Here is a 19151-nt window from a genome sequence, read left to right as displayed (position 1 = left end):
CATAACAGTCGAGTTAGGCCTATCATATAGCTAGCTTATATTTTTTATTTCTTGAATTGACCGCTTCACCAAACTTCTTGAGTTCATTTTTGATGCAATTTCGTCCTCCATTCTGTGTTTTTTGTTTGCAGTTATTTGTGGATCAAATTTACGTTTTAGTACCCAGCTAACACAGGACATTGCAGCGTTATTTTTGGTCCCGTGGACAACGTTGCCGCGACGGCGTACCTTGGTCGGCTGGATACGTTATTTTTGGTCCCGTGGACAACGTTGCCGCAACGTCGTACCTTGGTCGGCTGGATACGTTATTTTTGGTCCCGTGGGTTACGTTGCCGTTGCGTCGCTCTTTGGTCGTAGGCAGGGGCGGACGGGGGGAAAAAAGTGGCCCGGGAGATACTGTCAGACCGGCCCACTCAATACACAGCGCGCGGCCCACTCGGTACACGGCGCGTTGCCCACTCAATGCTTAACTCTTGGCTAGTATCAGATGATTATACTTATAACTACAAAGCCTTAAGGAATGAATGTCAGCAGAGAAAGACCACACAATAAAGAGAGGGAGTCAGGTGGCTGAGCGGTGAGGGAATCGGGCTAGTAATCTGAAGGTTGCCAGTTCGATTCCTGGCCGAGTCAAATGACGTTGTGTCCTTGGGCAAGGCACTTCACCCTACTTGCCTCAGGGGGAATGTCCCTGTACTTACTGTAAATCGCTCTGGATAAGAGCGTCTGCTAAATGACTAAATGTAATTGTAAAGAAACTGGAATCAGAGGGTAGAATTAGTATGAACAATATATAAGAAATGAACAGAACAGAACATACGATGGGGTGTGAGTATCAGTAGTGTTGCATGCTGGGTGTGTCATTGTTTGTTTGTGTGTGTAGGGTGTTGAAGGTGCATAACAAAACAATAATTTACGTAACAGAACCTAAACTAACTCTCGCCCAGGTGCATTAAGGTCAAATGGTAATAAAAAACATTATTATATGGCAACGACAGTGGGTAGTCATGCCAGCCGCGTATTGACCTCCTCGCCGGTCTGCGGTCTGATACGGATTCTTATTGCCCTGCTCTGACATCATCTTCAAAATGAGCGATATCGAGGAGTCAGCTAAGTTTTACTATCCAGACGATACTGAAGACATCCACAGTGATGAAGAAATTGTTAACTTTCTAAAAGAGTTGTTATTTGTGTTGGAATTAAAGCCATTTTAGCAGAACCGTGTTGTCCGCTTTCTATCAAAAGTAATTGGTTGCTAGGCAACACCTGAAACACACCGTGAGAAGACTTGAGAGCTAGCTACAATTAGCCTACCATTTATTTTCATTTACAAAATGACAAGAGCTAAAAATGCCATATAATAAACAACTTACTAACCTCGACCGTTCGGTCATGCCGGGAAATATCAAACTGAGGCTTGAACGTATCGACCGAGCAATGACCTCACTCTCGGTTAGTAAGTAGTTAATATCAGTATACTCTATATACTCTATACTATATCAGTGTTATTATTAGCTCACTACATGAGTAGTTTTTGCAGCAGCTCACTTTTTTCTGCAACACCGTCTATGATTTCTCACTGTCAAGTACCTTTATGCTAGGCCTATGATGTGGTATGCATCTGTCAGGACGTTGTACTGCTTCAGAACTCGGTAGCAACAGATTGGACAGTCCTTGCAAGATGAGCACTTTTTGTATACTATCTCTGCCTCATCTTCAGTATCTTCAGGCCCGGGTTCTGTTGTCTTGGTTGTGTACTCATCAAATACTGATGCCTTCAGCCTATCCCACTGTCGTGCCAGAATTTTGAGTTCGCTTTGTAACTCGGCCTCTGTTGCTGTGTCATCAAATGGCAGCAAACACTTACTCAACTCTTGGAGTGCTGCCTCTGGGAAACTTTCGCCGTAAGATGTAACCTGGCTGATGTTTTTCGGGTCCAGAAGTGCCAGATCAGCATACAAAGTGCCATTCTTCAGGAAACGCTGGTGCATGCTTCCTGCGACTGTGTCCATGATTCCATTGTGGACCTCAATCTTGGAAGATGTTTCGGCATCAGTCACAGCCTCATCTCGGGACATCTCTCCAGGCATGGATTTCTTCCTTCTTCCCCGTTTCTGTGGCAGAGTGGTCTCCAGCTCAGTCTCCTCACTCTGCTCTTGTAGTGTATTGTTGGCCCACTGGACAAATTTGTCGGCCGCTGTCTTGACACTCTGAAAATCTCTGGTCATATCCTTCAGCTCTGCTTCTGCAGCCGCAACCATCCGATGAGCTGTCAGGATGTCCATTCCACTTGTCTGAAGGTATTTTGAGACGGGTGACGTGACCTGGAATATTCGCAGGAAGATCTGAGCTGTTATAGTCTCATACTTCAAAAGCTGGCCGATGTATCCCTGTGCATTTACTCGTGCTGTGGCATTGATGGTCTCTCCATCTTGAATGGCTGAGAGGGTGTGGAGGACATCAAAACACAGGGCCCCGTCTGGCTTTCCAAAAGAGCCAAACACCATTGTCATAGCTGCATCTTTGGACCACCAGTGCGTTTCTCCTATCGAGGTGAGACGTCTGTGTCTTGGGTCTTTGCTCTCCTTTTCACAGATATTCATCCTCTGGTAGGACTCTCTGAAGAAGACAGCGATGTTCATCAGGGAAAAAAGAGAGCCACTTGCCAGTACACACTGTGTTGTGTCTGACAGCACAAGGTTTATGATGTGTGAATAGCACCACACATGGATTTGAGTCGGGCACTTTTCGGAGAGCAGTGCAGAGAAGCCTTTATATTGGCCTTGCATATTGGAGGCCCCATCAGTGGAATTTCCAATACACTGCTTCACATCCAGATCCATGGTCTCCAGCACGTCATTCACAAGTTGGGCAAAGTACTGCCCAGTGGAAGCCTCACATCAACTAGCAACTAGTCACTCATGAACAGTGTCTGTCACATACCATATGACAACAGAGCACTGATCTTGGGCTGTCATGTCCTGTGTGGTGTCGATCTGGACCGAGTACATTCCAGATTTCCGGACTTCAGCAGCGATGGTACTTTTCATTAGGCGTTGAATTGTGGTGATGATGTAGTCGATGGTCGTTTTGGATAGGAGAGTGACAAGGGCACCTCTACCTTTTCTTGAACCAGACTGGTGTATCTGCTTGCTCTTTTTGATGCAGAGAGTGAGGTGTTCCTTGAGACAGACGTCATACTTTCCCAGTAAAACTGTAATTTCCAAAAAGTTACCATGGTCAATGGTGTCGTCCTCAAGTGTGTATGCTGCCTCTTTCTGCTTGCCTCTGTAGCTCAAACATCTTTTGCCGATGAGCTTCATCACATCTATAATGCGCTCCAACACTTGTCGCTTCCTGCGGACTTGCTCTCTGTGAAGCGACATCTGAGGTCCCATGAGAAGGTCCTGCATCGTGCTTCTTGAGGATCTGAGGAAATATGCCTCAGCGCAACTTCTGTGTAGGTGGCTCTTCTCATGCTCTTCAACTCTCTGGTGTACGTATGTGAGGTTGGACATGCCAGTGATGAAAGAGCTGCTTTCTGTGGGATTAGCAAAGGCCAGACAAAGGGAACAGAAGAGGGCTTCTTTTTCTTGACTGTATGATAGCCATTTTCTGTTTGTGCCGTCTTTGCAAAAAAGCTCTCTGCACTACAGCCTTGTCTGCCTTCTGCTGGGGATGAAAACTTCGGCCTGGTGAAATAATAAAAATCTTGGCCTTCACTATCCCTGTCATCTTGGCCTTGACTTTCTCTGTCATCCTGGCTGATATCCCTGTCACTGTCATCTTCACTGTCAGCTCCCTTCCTATCCCACAGTTGGTTGTAGTCGTAGCAACAATGGAGACAGAATCATCTGCTGAATACACAGACACGCAAAATCTCAACTTCCTCTCTCTCGAAACTTGTTTGTCTATTTTGAAAAGCTCCTGCTTCCTTTTGGCCTCTCTTCTGTTTCTCATTCCTCTTGTTTTGCAGGGCTGGCTTACAGAGATTGCATGAATTAATTTGACACCTCATAATTCCACATTTTGGCGTGATTCCTAAAAAACAGGAAGGGAGGAAGAAAAAAAAAGAGCAAAGCACAATATGTTCTCCTGTCGTTTCTCAAAAGCAGAAAATAGAATAAAATAAATAAAATAACCTACCCACATAATGGGACCGTGTTAGTTTAGCCTAGTACCAGCAGGCTAGCAACTCAAAAGTGATATTAACTGGTAATAAGTAGGCCTATATGATCCCTTGGATAGCAATGTTACCCATGAATGTTATCATTCACACTTATACTTGTAGGTAGTAAAAAGGTGCTATAAATTGGGATGCCCAAATGTATGCATCATATAATTCATTAATACATTATTTCACTGCTCAGAAGTCCAGTACAGATGATGTAGGCCTAGTACAGCTCTCATTTTTTTTTTATATGGCGGGTGGTGTGGGTGGGGTGCATGTTTGTGTGTTAACAACTGAGAAAAACTGTAATGGGCAGCCGCGCCCCAACAAAAATATGACATTTCATAGGCTTAAGCGTACAGAAGTTTGACATCAGAATAAGTCTCATAGTCTGATTGGCTAAGAGACAAACCATACTGCTCGAGAGTGGTGGCTTTACTTGTCTATCATACGCAGTGCTGCGTACGTAGTCTTCAAGTAGTGTAGCGAAGCGGCTGTGTTGCTTATGTTTACGGGAAATCCTCTGGTCGGCAAATACTTCACAGCAACTCAAACCAACCGTACAAGCAGTGGCAGTTCTACACCAATTTTACTGGGGGGGCCAAGGGGGGGCCAGTGTTTAATCAGAGAGGCACATAAAAAAACGGAAACAAATTATATTTAAACATTAAATACTTTAATTTTGCTTTACATTAAAATCATACAAACGGCTCTGGCTCTCCCTCTTCCAGCTCCTCAGCTATCTCAATACCTTGATGTTTCTCTCACTTTTTTATTTACTGGGGCAAAAAAAGGCTGCAATGTCCCTTACTTATTTCATGATGACTACTAGAAGAAGAAAACCAACGTGTAAAAAAAAAAAACATACAATTTAGTCAGCTCAGGGGGGGCCAGGGACATTTTTACAGGGGCACTGGCCCCTGTAGGCCCCCGTGTAGAATCGCCCCTGCGTACAACAGTACATTTACGAATATTATGTTTAGAGCTTTTACAACATTTTGTCAGACACCTTATTAAGTTTCAACTGATCTTTTGTTGCAGCTGACAGTAATATATCATGTTCAGACACAGAGCAGACTAGTTAACAATATAACCATCTTGCAAATAGTTTCATCATATTCAATTTACTTCTTTTATTGAGTGAGAAGGGAGGGAGGGTGTGTGTGTGTGTGTGTGTGTGTGTCTGTGTGTGTGTGTGTGTGGTAGATAGGAGTTTTGCTTACTCAAACATCGTCTGTGTCCCAATAGCCCCGCCCTGTTCATATTAGGCGCTAAGTGATCATTCATTCAGACACATTTTTTCTTCATTCATCAATATTTAAGAATTAAAATGACTCTCTCTTTCATCAATTCCCCAAAATGTGTTTTGATATCTGACGGGGCACTTATTTGAGTTATTGTGAGAATTTCGCCCCGACATGCTCCGCGGCGCTCACAAGCCCCCGCTGCTTTTCCGAAACACGTGCAAAGGTTGTTGTGGAATGGAGCTCCATTTTTCAATGAAAAAGCTGTTGGAGAATGCGGGCATCGATCACGCTGCCTCTCGCATGCGAAGCAAGCGCTCTACCACTTGAGCTAATTCCCCCATATTAAGCTCCTCGTTGGGGAACTTGTTAGCATCAGCATGAGGACCCAAATTGTATTAGGCCAATCGTGTCGTCATCCTTCATGCCAATGCGATTCTTGTAAATGTTGCTTTGGAAAGAAACAAAATCTTGCCAGTTAAACAGCATCACCTATGGAGGATGCGGGCATCGATCCCACTACCTCTCGCATGCTAAGCGAGCGCTCTACCATTTGAGCTAATCCCCCACCTTACATGTGTGTATTTTCCTTGGAAGAGTTAAAAACTGCTCAGTCTTGAGTCATTATCGACAATCTGGCTCGACTGCTTACTTGACATCAATTTGAATCTCACAGGGATTGCGAGTATCGATTCCCCTGCGTAAGACACTAAATCTTGCCAGTTAAGCAGCATCACCTATGGAGGATGCGGGCATCGATCCCGCAACTCTCCTGAACATGAACAACAATGCAATGCTAATTAGTATTAAAAAACAGATATGGAACTTACCATAATGCATAAATACTGAGCTCTCAACAACATAATTATTGGTATTCATATTTGCCCTGAGACTTACCGGTGTACTTTCTCGGCGGGATGAAGGAGGGGACATACTTCCTTCCAAAAACCTTCAGGCTGTTGCTGTTGACGGACTCCAGCACGTCCCCCGCGTACGTCAACAGCGCCATGCGCTTGGTGGTGATGGAGGCCGCTGCCCGGTTTTGGTTCCACCTGTTCAGGCCTTCCAGGAGGTACAGCTGGAAGTTGAGCAGGTTTGCACTCGTTCCTAAAAAAAAGAGAGAACGTGAACAATGATGAACAAGGCTATTTGAATAAAATGTCATCGGTAAGAATATTGATATGATGATGAAATCTACACCAACCTGGAATAAACCTGTTCAGGTGGCAGTGGAAGGACTCCAAGGAGGTGGAGCCTCTTGCACACCTGTACGTGGTCAGCTGGATCCCCTCCCTGGTGGAGCTGCCTGTCTCCGTGTACAGGAGTACACCTGGCACATCCTGGATGCACTTCACGTGCCTCTTCTGGGTGCGCCAGATGTGCTCCATCTTTGCCTGGTCCAGCAGCGGAACTCCTAGCAGGTCTCTCCCCTTCTCCCCCATCAGCTCCTGCAGCAGCTGCTCAATGCGGAGGACCGTTGCGTCCACTCCACGTGTCCTCTGCCTGCAGAACTGGGCAGCTCAGCCTTGGTGATGGCCTTGTCCACCATGTCGTTGGTGATGAGGGGCACACCCTCCCTTCTGAGCTGCTCCCTCTTCACCCTGCGCAGTAGGGCTACGTCCGCTGCATCCCACTCAAAGAGGCACACAGACAGGCGGCTCATAAAGAGGGGGTACAGGGCATGGGCATCGGTGGTGCATCCCATGGCCAGCCGCCGCATAAAATGCCAGATGTCCAGCCTTATCTTCAGGTCTGGCCACCCACCAAACCTGGCCTGAAGCTTGGTCTCCCCCTCCTCCGAGCAGCAGCCACAGTCCACATAGAGCAGGACCGGGGGAGCTGCACCTGCCTGGGTGTACCTCTCAATGAGACCAGAGACCATCGGGTCCGGCCCCGGTCCCTCCTGGGCAGTCAGGACACTGACGAGGACCTGGCCGATCTCGTTCCCCACCGAGGTCACCCAGAATGCAGTCCCCTTTGCTGCACCAGCCAGCTTCTTTGTCATCTGAAATGACAAAATGTACACAAAAAACTTCATGAGAGCTTTCAAAAGAAAATCTGTTAACTAAACACAGAAGTTTATGTATTTATTACTACAGTCTTAATCAAAGGCATGGATATGTGTGTATGTGTGCTTATAAGAATACAAATCATTGAGGATTCATGTTTTCATTGTGGCATAATTGCGACAATGGATTTTCTTCATCTTATTACCTTCTTGGTGGAGTCCATTTTTAAAATGGACCCAAAGGTTGACGTGATGGATGCCTTTATATGGTCCATACGGCTGATGATGTTCCTCCCGTACACCGACAGCACCCACCGGCTGGTTGGGACATCGAGTGGCTGTGGAGGCTCCTGGCAGGTGACTGGGAAGAGGCTGGGCTGGTCAACAAAGGCCGCACACTCCCCCAAGTAGTCGGCCAGGCGGTCCAACCACTCCTCCCCATGGTTCTCCCGCAGCTGTTTCACCAAGCACGCCGGGCTGTTGCCGAGGGTCCGTTCCCGCAACATGCGGATGACCCGTATGTCACAAGCATACCTTGAAGAAAAGACCGATTAGTTTCAAGAACTTGTTCAATTATGTAAGGACCTGCAGCAGGCATTATTAGAAAATGATTGTAGATTTTTAACTCACAAGCGTGTCAGGATCATCCTGAACTTCCTCCTGTGAGGCAGGTCCAGCTGGTCCAGGACAGCCTGACTGGTTGCCAGATGGGTCAGGCGACACACAGTGCACCTGAGTGTCTCCGTCACCATCAGGTAGTACCGGTCCACGTCCAGGACCTTCCGCACCCTCTTGTGCACACCATACCCCGTCAGCTGCTTCCCACAGGTTTGGCAGAATACCCTCACTTTCCACAAGTGATAGGGCATCCATACCAAGAGCCTGTGGGCAAAAAAACGGTCCGGTGTTGGAGCCTGGTGGTAAATCAGGGCAGAGGCTGGTGGCTCATACCAGAGCTTCAAGTTCAAACGCAGCTTGCCAGACTGAAACCGCGATTGTCTCCTTCATTCTGACAGGAAGCCAGAAGTCAGGAGTGGGACCAGGAGCAGGGCCAGGAGCAGCATAGCCTGGTGGGGTGGTCCTCACAGAGGCCGTAGGTGAGCTGGCAGTGGCCTGGGTGTCTCCTGTCATGGTGGGTGGACTGGACAGAGACTGGGAGAAGGAGGGGGGGAAGCATTTGTAAAAAGTAGAACTCAATGGAATCAAATCAAGCTCTTAAGATTTATGTTTGCTCATATTAACCTATAAATATATATTTACATATAATCATATTTACCTTTGCTTTCCTAACCACATTCACATTGGGCTTTGCAGCAGCGCCATGTGAGCCTCCAAATCGTGGTTTAGAAAACTGTGGTGACATTTATCAAAGGAATACATTGTAAACCTGAAATGCTCTTCCATTTTGCCATCATCATATGTAATCAGTGGTTGTCCATATTTGAAAGCTTGTATGACAATGATAATATTGAAATAGTCACCATGGAGAAAGTCAGTGTGGGCCGTGCTGGGACATGGGCTGACGCAGAGGCAGAGGCTGAGGCCATTCCCAGTGGAGGAGGGGCAGAGGCAGAGGCTGAGGTAGAGGCTGTTCCCAGTGGGGGAGGGGCAGCACAGGTAGAGGTCTCTGCCACAGTTTGTCCAGTGGTTGGCTGGATTAGGGACAGAGAGATCCATGTCAGAAATCACATTACTGAGCACATCACAAAGTGATTCTTTTAGTGTTTTGGTGTCAAGAAGTCTCATTCACATTACCTTTGGGTTATGAAAGCCACAAGTACACTGCTGTGTCCCACCAAACAGCATTCTTTGGCCACGTAACTGCAACGGGCACTTCTCAATCTGTTCCAAATAAAACAAACACATTTTTTAAAGAAAACAACCCAATAGAAATGTTGGTGACTAAACATGACATTGACACTGAAGTTGCTGTTCATTATCCTTATCAAGGTCCCATACTGTGACTGGTATTTCTGGCAATTCAGTAATCTTTTATAGGCCATCAGAATACATCCATTTTTTTTCAGTGCTCTTTTGGTCATTTTACATACCTTTTGAAAGAGGTCATACCACCTCTTCTGTCTTGGGGCTGGCCTGTTGCCTGCATCAGCAGGCAAAACCCCAGAGCTGGCAAACCTCCTCAAACGGGACATCCATTCCCCATCCCCCATACTTTTGTGGCTTTTTGAACTCGACATCTAAAAGGTAAAAGGAGCTATTTTTCACACTAGTACAATAACATGTATTTATTGTTATAGGTAGCTTTTTAACATATCAAATATTTAGCTACTATTTCCAGAGGAATATTTTTTTTTAAACGTTTTCTGGGTCACTTTATTACCACAAGTGAACAAGTTTTCTTTATTTTGTTTTGTCCCCAGTGACATCTATAATATATAACAGGTTAAATATTGCTTTTGCTAGTCTGAATAACATCTGTCGCTACAGTAAGCTATTAGTAATCCCTTAAAAAAGTAAATGACAGCCAATACTACCTGAGGAAATCTACTGTAGCTACTGTACATGACAAACTCTGAAATGACAAACTCTAATATTCGTGATATGACTTGTCATTGACCCGATGAATGATAACATGTATTGAAATGTCAAACGGATTATTTTTTTGATTAGCTATGTATGTATTTACCTTTGCGTTGCGGTACTGCAAACAACTGAAAATAGTGTATCCTGCAATGAATGAACTGACGCGACTTACTGTCACTCATCTCACATCTTCGGCGGGGGTCTCTGGGGTCCTGGACGCCGTTGCTATGGCTCAGCGCGGTGTGACGTAATTGGAGATGTACGTGTTCCGATTGGCTCAATCGGCCTGACGCAATTGGACAGGGTGAGAATCCGATTGGCCCTCGAACCTAGAACCGAGGTAGCTGATTGGTCGCGATAGCCAGTCGAAACTAGTCAAAACTAAATCTTGCCAGTTAAACAGCATCACCTATGGAGGATGCGGGCATTGATCCCGCTACCTCTCGCATGCAAAGCAAGCGCTCTACCATTTGAGCTAATATGTGCGTGTGTATCTCCGTCTGTGTGTGTGTGTGTGTGCGAGTGTATGTCCATCTGTGTGTGTGTATGCGTGTCCGTATGTGTGTGTGGGTCTGTGCGTGTCACTTTCCCGTCACCACGGCCCAGTCACAGTCCGACACAGGGAATTCCTAGTTACGCCACATGACAAGACGATGCACCTCTTATCTGCTGTGTGGATGACCTCTCCATTACAGCAGGTTATTAGTCTCAGCGTGAAGCTCCCTTCCTATCCCACAGTTGGTTGTAGTCGTAGCAACAATGGAGACAGAATCATATCTGCTGAATACACAGACACGCAAACTCTCAACTTCCTCTCTCTCGAAACTTGTTTGTCTATTTTGAAAGCTCCTGCTTCCTTTTGGCCTCTCTTCTGTTTCTCATTCCTCTTGTTTTGCAGGGCTGGCTTACAGAGATGGCATGAATTAATTTGACACCTCATAATTCCACATTTTGGCGTGATTCCTAAAAAACAGAAAGGGAGGAAGAAAAAAAAAGAGCAAAGCACAATATGTTCTCCTGTCGTTTCTCAAAAGCAGAAAATAGAATAAAATAAATAAAATAACCTACCCACATAATGGGACCGTACTAGTTTAGCCTAGTACCAGCAGGCTAGCAACTCAAAAGTGATATTAACTGGTAATAAGTAGGCCTATATGATCCCTTGGATAGTAATATGGCTATCCCTGTAATCTCGACCAATGTCAGCAGTCAACTAAGCATGGTTAGTGTCTGCATTAAATTGATGAATTACTGTGCAGGAAAAACAGCACCCTGAAGCTACAGATGTAGAGCACGGGTTGGTGATGAATCAACATCAGGGGTTCAGGTGAGAAGTTGAATTGTCCATTTTGGTAAAGATTGCATGAAATTGCTGTTTTCTAAGGGATGTTTAGGCAATGTTACCCATGAATGTTATCATTCACACTTATACTTGTAGGTAGTAAAAAGGTGCTATAAATTTGGATGCCCAAATGTATGCATCATATAATTCATTAATACATTATTTCATTGCTCAGAAGTCCAGTACAGATGATGTAGGCCTAGTACAGCTCTCAGACGTGTGGCCAGGGTTAGGGTTAACCCTTAGCACAGGGGGGGCCAGGGACATTTTTACAGGGGCACTGGCCCCTCCCTGTAGGCCCCCGTGTAGAATCGCCCCTGCGTACAACAGTACATTTACGAATATTTTGTTTAGAGCTTTTACAACATTTTGTCAGACACCTTATTAAGTTTCAACTGATCTTTTGTTGCAGCTGACAGTAATATATCATGTTCAGACACAGAGCAGACTAGTTAACAATATAACCATCTTGCAAATAGTTTCATCATATTCAATTTACTTCTTTATTTATTGAGTGAGAAGGGAGGGAGGGTGTGTGTGTGTGTGTGTCTGTGTGTGTGTGGTAGATAGGAGTTTTGCTCACTCAAACATGTTCTAAGGGGAGAAAGGAAAATTATTGGTTTACTTAATTGCTTTTTTTCTCGCAAATGTAAAAATTTGCCAGACAATTACCTACACTGGCCCTAATATGCCATCATAAAACTTCACATCATACCAAAGTTTTATTGAGAAATACAGTTTCACATTACAAGCTGTAAATTACTCATTTTACAAGCACGTCTGTGTCCCAATAGCCCCGCCCTGTTCATATTAGGCGCTAAGTGATGATTCATTCAAACCATTTTTTTCTTCATTCATCAATATTTAAGAATTAAAATGACTCTCTGTCATCAATTCCCCAAAATGTGTTTTGATATCTGACGGGGCATTTATTTGAGTTATTGTGAGAATGTCGCCCCGACATGCTCCGCGGCGCTCACAAGCCCCGCCGGGCCCCTCCCTCCCCCTCCTGCTCCTCCACTTAGTGCTCATGCAGTGCTGAGCGCCAGGTCAAACGGCTGCAGCCTACTTCTTCTCTGACCCGCAGCATCAGACAAACAGGTAATGACGGTGTTTGTGCAATCCCTCAACGTTGTTTGGTGATACATTAACCACAACATTAGCGCTGGTCTGACGTTTCCTAAAAACGAGCGAGCGCGAGAGAGCGTGAGAGTGAGAGAGCGCGAGAGAGAGCGAGAGAGAGCGAGATAGCGCGAGAGAGAGCGAGCGAGAGAGCGAGCGAGATCAAGAGAGAGAGAGCGCGAGCAAGAGAGAGTGAGAGAGAGCGAGAGAGAGAGAGAGAGAGAGTGAGAAAGAGAGCGAGAGAGAGAGCGAGCGACAGCGAGCGAGAACGAGAGAGAGCGAGCGCGCGAGAGAGAGCGAGCGACAGCGAGCGAGAGCGAGAGAGAGAACGTGCGAGAGAGCGAGAGAGAGAGAGTGCGCGAGAAAGCGCGAGAGAGCGCGAGAAAGTGCGAGCGCACACGAGAGAGAGCGAGAGAGCGAGAGCGAGTGAGATAGAGCGAGAGAGGAAGCGAGCGAGAGAGGAAGCAAGCGAGAGAGGAAGCGAGCGAGAGCGAGAGAGGAAGCGAGCAAGAGAGGAAGCGAGCGAGAGAGGAAGCGAGCGAGAAGAAGCGAGCGAGAGGAAGAGAGCGAGAGGAAGCGAGCGAGTGCGAGCGAGAAGAAGCGAGCGAGAGGAAGCGAGCGAGAGCGCGAGAGGAAGAGAGCGAGAGGAAGCGAGCGAGTGCGAGCGAGAAGAAGCGAGCGAGAGGAAGCGAGCGAGAAGAAGCGAGCGAGAGGAAGCGAGCGAGAGCGCGAGACCGCGAGAGCGAGCGAGAGCGCGAGAGCCAGACACACAGACACAGACAGACAGACACACACAGACAGACACACACACAGACAGACAGACACACACACACACAGACAGACACACACACACACACACAGACAGACACAGACGCGCGAGAGAGCACGAGCGCGAGAGAGCACGAGCGCGTGAGAGCACGAGCGCGAGAGAGCACGAGCGCGAGAGAGCACGAGCGCGCGAGAGCGATGTAATGTTTTCAGCGGCGCTAATTGTGGTTAATTTATCACCAAACAACGTCGAGGGATTGCGCAAACACCGTCATTACCTGTTTGTCTGATGCTGCGTGTCAGAGAAGAAGTAGGCTGCAGCCGTTTGGCCTGGCGCTCTGCACTGCATGAGCACTAAGTGGAGGAGAAGGAGGGAGGAGGGAGGGGCACGGGGGGGCTTGTGAGCGCCGCGGAGCATGTTGGGGCGAAATTCTCACAAGAACTCAAATAAATGCCCCGTCAGATATCAAAACACATTTGGGAGGAATTGATGACAAAGAGAGTAATTTTTATACTTAAATATTGATGAATGAAGAAAAAATTGGGCAAAAGGGCAGGTACTTGAGCACCACTAGGGGTGTACCTGTGCATGTGCAACACGAATTTCGGACTCAGTGTGCAAAGGCCTTAAGGTGTTGGAGGGGGGGTGGTTTGACAGGTGATGAACACTAGAAAGGGGTGCGTGCAGCAAAATGTTTTAAACCCCTGCCCTACACAATTCAAACGTCTTGAACCTGCCTCTCCTTCAATTGGTTGAATCTGTAAACCAATCATTTTCCTTTCTGCCCTCAGAACATGTTGGAGTAAGCAAAACTCCAATCTGGTGTGTGTGTGTGTGTGTGTGGTGGGGGGGTTGTGTGGGGGTGGGGTGTGTGTGTGTGTGTGTGGTGGGGGGGTTGTGTAGGGGGTTGTCAAATTGTGCAAGGGAGGATTCTATTCTTCCTCTTGAAGATGTTGCACAGGCCTTTCCTGAAGGAGGAAAAGGCCTTTGCGAACACGGAGCGTTTGGTAGATTCCTCCTGGAGCTGGGAGCCTGTGTCTGACTGGGACCCAGGTGGACACACCGTGTTGGGGGACACAGCTGGACACAGGAGGTAAGAGTTTCAATGAGTTTCTGGTTGTGTGTGTGTGTTAATGTCTATGCAAATACTGTGTACTTATTAGACACTGTCCAGGGGCCAGTTGCATAAACTTAGTTTAAGACTAGTCTTAGCCTTAGGCTGTCTTAAATTGTCAGGTTAGACTAGTCTAACTAAGCCTGTCTGTTGCATAAATAGTAAGACTGACTTAATTTGAGGTAAAAAAAAAATGCGGTAAGGGCTGAGTTGCTATGCCAACGATCTGCTAGTAGGATCTTAGGATAATTTATTACGAAAGGAATTAAGTGTGTTAGGCCTATTTGTAACGGCAGAAAACGTTGACTTGGTTCTGCTTTTCCGCAGAATAACATGGAATTTTATTAAACGAGTGAGTAGATGACAACATGACTCACTTTGTTGACGCTAGCGCCAGTCAGTCAGTGTTACGTTAGTCACTGATAGTAAAGTTTTATGCAACAGGTAAATTGAAGAGTGTCTATGGCAAGTCGGAATTAAAGTTACATTTAAGTCTAAGACTAGGTCTATTTTGATGCAACTGGCCCCAGTATCTATACCAGTGGACTTACGGATGAAGTCCTTGTGTGAAGACGTCTGTGTGATCTCAGGTTGGCCATCCTTAGTCTTCCTGTATTTCTACATTACAGAAATTAAACCAGTTAGGCAGAAGTACTAAATATGCTCTAACTCATTTAAAGACGGTTTCAAACAATACAACTGGCAAATATGTAGGAAGATTATAAAAATCTATATTTAGAGTGAAACATAAATCTGGGTGTTAATAACTACATTCTGTTTTTACCTTGAAACCGAAATGCTTGGAAAACTTCTTTTTCCATTTCTTCTTCTCCTTCTCACAGAGAGCACTCACGTCCTCTTGCTGTTCCACTGTGGAGGACAGACAGAGGGCCCTCACTTCCTCTTCCTGTTCCACTGTGGAGGACTGACAGAGAGCCCTCACTTCCTCTTCCTGTTCCACTGTGGAGGACTGACAGAGAGCCCTCACTTCCTCTTTCTGTTCCACTGTGGAGGACTGACAGAGGGCCCTCACTTCCTCTTCCTGTTCCACTGTGGAGGACTGACAGAGGGCCCTCACTTCCTCTTCCTGTTCCACTGTGGAGGACTGACAGAGGGCCCTCACTTCCTCTTCCTGTTGAAGCAGCAGCTTGTCATATGCAGTCATGAGGGTGTTGAGCTGGTCCTGGAGGCTTATGGACAAGTCCCTGAGCGTGGCTGGGTCGAGCCAGAGATTTGAGGAGGCTAGCAGATGGTATGACTTCACACTGAGCGAGTCGACCACCTGACTTACGGTCTCGGTGCTTCCATCAACGGACTTCTCCGGAAGGTCATTGTCGTCTCCCGTGTCGAACCTCGTGCATCTCACGATCGGACAACTGTTGACAACGACTTTGCCGTCGATCGGGGTACTGGGCAGTGTGACCTGTTCAAACTCAAAGGCCTTTGAGCTTTGGGCAGTAGAGGATTTGAAGTGGACTTTGCGAGCTGCTGGCTTCAGTACGTGAAGTGTCTGAGGTGGTCGTTCCTCCGTGCAGCTCTCCAGAGAGACAGTGACGGAGGCTCTCTCGCTTCCCTCCGAAACCTCTCCTTTCATTCCCCCTTTTCCTTCCGGCTCTTCTTTGCTGGAAATGAAAACAACATATTTTCCCTGGGCACACAGAACTCCCCACGTAAGACAGGCATGACGCAAGGCTTTTCAGCAACACTGAAAACAGACGTGAAGTCATCTTGTCATTAAATGTTATATTTCTACCACACAGTCTTCAAAGAACACATTCTTTCATGTGTCTTACTTCCCTCCTTACTTATAAGCGAACACTATATGAGTTCATCATTATTCATCCTGACTGTATACAGTCTTCCCCTAGCCTTCGTCCCTCTTTCCCTTATTCCTGCTCACATCACAAGTCTCTTTGACCATCTCCTTGTCTCCTCATCCATGGCCCTGATGTGCGCTGTGTCGTACTCAACACGTCTACAAAGGACCTGGTAATCTCGAGAGACCTTTCGCAGTAGCCCGCGTAGTCCACATTGGATGGCCTTCATGCCCAGTGACTTGTGACAGTCAGGCATGGCAGAAGACTTCTACAAGACAGGAACACATTGTAGATCTGTGATATCTAGACTCAGTCTTGTTGACTACAGTTGTGTAGTCAACAAGAGGTGGGGTGGCTACCTCTATGATTTCGGACAAAAATCAATGTTTTACGTGGTGAGTAAGGGGTTTGAAAATGCCTTTGAGGAAACCAAATCCACATGAGCTCCCAAGACTCTAACAAACCACAACTTTGGAGAAAGGCACTCACCAATACTATGCACGGGCACTTAGTCAGTTTAAGAACTCTTTGTACTTCGAGTTTCTTCTCCAATATTTCCTGTCTCCAAGCCTTGTAGTGGTCCTGCTTGTTCAACAGCCTGAGAGAGAGAGAGAGAGAGAGAGAGAGAGAGAGTTGTTTTCATGTCACTGGATGTAAACATTGTGTAAACACAGTCTGCTTTACTAGCATACTCACAGAAGGACAGGTTTCCTTATCACATGACGGTTTCTGAGTGTTTCCCTGAAGACTTTTGTGCTCTGCCGAAGCCGATAGCTTTCGGCAGAGTCCACCACAAACACCAGGGCATGGCACCGGGGGTAATAGTCTTCCCACAGGGCCCTGAGACTAGGATCCCCGGGCAGGTCCAGCAGGGTCACCTGGTAGCCTGCCACAGGCATCTCTACCCCAGAGACACCGGAAGAGTCCATCTCTACCCCAGAGACACCGGAAGAGTCCATCTCTACCCCAGAGACACCAGCCGACACCTGTATCTGCTCTGCTGGTGTGCGACCTGCAGGACAAACCCAAAAGTCAGTCAGCACTGGTGCTGTTTACACATGCTGGAGGGGACTGTCACTCAGTTTACTAACCTGTAATCATTTGGAGTAACAACGTCTTTCCCGCTCCATCAAGTCCAACCATTAACAAAGTGACTTTCTTCTTTTGACACGACCTAAACAATTTATAAAAGAAAAAAGTTATGTATATAATAACAATAGGGCTGGGCCCTGTAGTCGAGCATGGTGTTGACCTGTAGCACATTAGGGCAAGCCACGGGTCATCTTGTCTAAGGATCCTCTTGGCTGTTTGCACTGGTCTCTCCGCATGACCATTGCCTTGAGGGTTATGTGGACTGGAGGTCATGTGCTTAAAGTCCAACTGTCTTGCCAGCTCCTGGAACTCCACAGTAGAAAACTGTGGCCCATTGTCACTGCCAACTTAGTCCGCAATTCCAAAGTGGGCGAACGTTGCCTTCAGCTCCTGGATAACCAGGGCAAGAAGGAGGTGGCTCCTTCTGCTGTGCCCACATGACATGACTGCCTCTTTTATATCAGAAGAGATTCCTGGCCACTATACTGAGACATTGGCCCTTTCCCTGAACTTTGTCAGGCCCTGGTACCCTTCATGTATTCTTTTAAGAATGTCATCTCTAAAGGACTGTGGTACAACCATGCGGCTTCCCCTAGTGACAATACCATCATACTCGGACAGTTCACCTCTGACAGAGACAAACTCCCTAACTGAGCTGGGGGTCTTACTTATGTGCTCTGGCCAACCAGACTTGATGAGCTTGATCACAGCCTGGAGCTTGTTATCCAGCTGCTGTGGCAGCCCTGATACAGTCCATTTTCCCCTGAGTTGCAGGCATGCCCTGCATGATAGCCGCAACATAGCACTCAACATTTGTGTGTGTGTGTCTCTTTTGGAGTGTCTTTCTGTGGACTCTGTGACAGTGTGTCGGCTACAACTAAAGTTTTTCCTGGGGCATGTTCTAAGCTTGAATCTTCTGAGATGCACCAGCAGTCTTTGGCAGCGCAGTGGGACATTGTCAAAGGTCCTTGCTGTTGATAAGAGGTACCAGTGGCTTGTGATCTGTCACACGTTTGAAGTCATCCAGGCCGTAGAGGTATTTCTCAAACCTCTCTCAGGCCCAGACACTCGCCACACACTCTTTCTCGATCGGTGCATATCGCGTCACTGCCTCCGTGAGTCTCCGGAGCAATAAGCACGTCCCCATTCTTCTTAAGGACCGGCACCATTGGTGCACACCAATCTGTTGGATTGGTCACTCGCTCTAAGATATCATTGTCCTCCATCTGTTTCAGTTCCTCCTTAACTTTCTGCATCCGTGGTAGGGGAACCCTTCGTGCTGTGTGCATTGCATGGCTGTGTGTTCTCTTTTAACCGAGTTCTCACTGGCTCTGTTTTCAGTGTGCCATTATCTCAATGTGTTGTAAGTAGTTGACTGTTTTTTGAAATGCAGCGTTTTTATAAATGTTTCGTTTTTGTTAATGTCGTTATGTTGTGTGCTAATATTGTTGTGTTTTCAACTTTTGTTTGCTTCGCTAATGTTGTTGGGTTGTGCACCCGTGGGCCACCGTAGTAATCCCTTACTTTACTCGTTATTCGAAAAACGTAATCGGATTACAGTATAAAGCGTTACTTCTAACGTGCTAAATACTTCTAACATAAGTACATAATTTACACACTAGAGATTTTGATTAGTTAGTTATAAAATATGATAGATAGATTGATTGTCATTCGACAGTACAGAGTAAGTGCACATAAGAACGAAATGTTGTTCTACTGGCTCTTAATGCTCTAACTAAAAATAAAAACAAAACAGTACTCTTGTGTGGAGTGAATAAAAATAAAGGCAGATAAATACCATATTATAAAATATAAATATTTCATATAATAAATATGGTTATTGCACATATTAAAAATACAGCATATAAATACAAATACAAAATCCCTTGCAAACAGCGGCATACAAGACCAATCTGGACCAATATGGC

The 19151-nt window shown here is 46.3% G+C and overlaps 1 protein-coding gene and 1 non-coding gene across 2 annotated transcripts; both read right to left on the bottom strand.

Moving 5' to 3' along the window:
* Positions 1 to 5910: 5910 nt before the first annotated feature.
* Positions 5911 to 5983, bottom strand: trnaa-agc (transfer RNA alanine (anticodon AGC)). The gene has a single exon. It is a non-coding gene; the product is annotated as a tRNA-Ala (tRNA).
* Positions 5984 to 6856: 873 nt separating this feature from the next.
* Positions 6857 to 9703, bottom strand: LOC134007896 (uncharacterized). The gene is made up of 8 exons (XM_062447614.1): positions 9475 to 9703; positions 9179 to 9265; positions 8905 to 9075; positions 8700 to 8774; positions 8438 to 8575; positions 8054 to 8406; positions 7630 to 7957; positions 6857 to 7420 (listed from the first exon to the last, which is right to left on the bottom strand). Exons 1-8 carry the CDS (start codon positions 9619 to 9621, stop codon positions 6857 to 6859), a joined length of 1863 nt encoding a protein of 620 aa, XP_062303598.1. The 5' UTR covers positions 9622 to 9703.
* Between the last annotated feature and the right edge of the window lie 9448 nt (positions 9704 to 19151).

The sequence above is a fragment of the Osmerus eperlanus genome, chromosome 21 (assembly GCF_963692335.1).
Source record: "Osmerus eperlanus chromosome 21, fOsmEpe2.1, whole genome shotgun sequence".
Classification (NCBI taxonomy): Eukaryota; Metazoa; Chordata; class Actinopteri; order Osmeriformes; family Osmeridae; genus Osmerus; species Osmerus eperlanus.
This window is presented reverse-complemented; position numbering and strand designations above follow the sequence as displayed.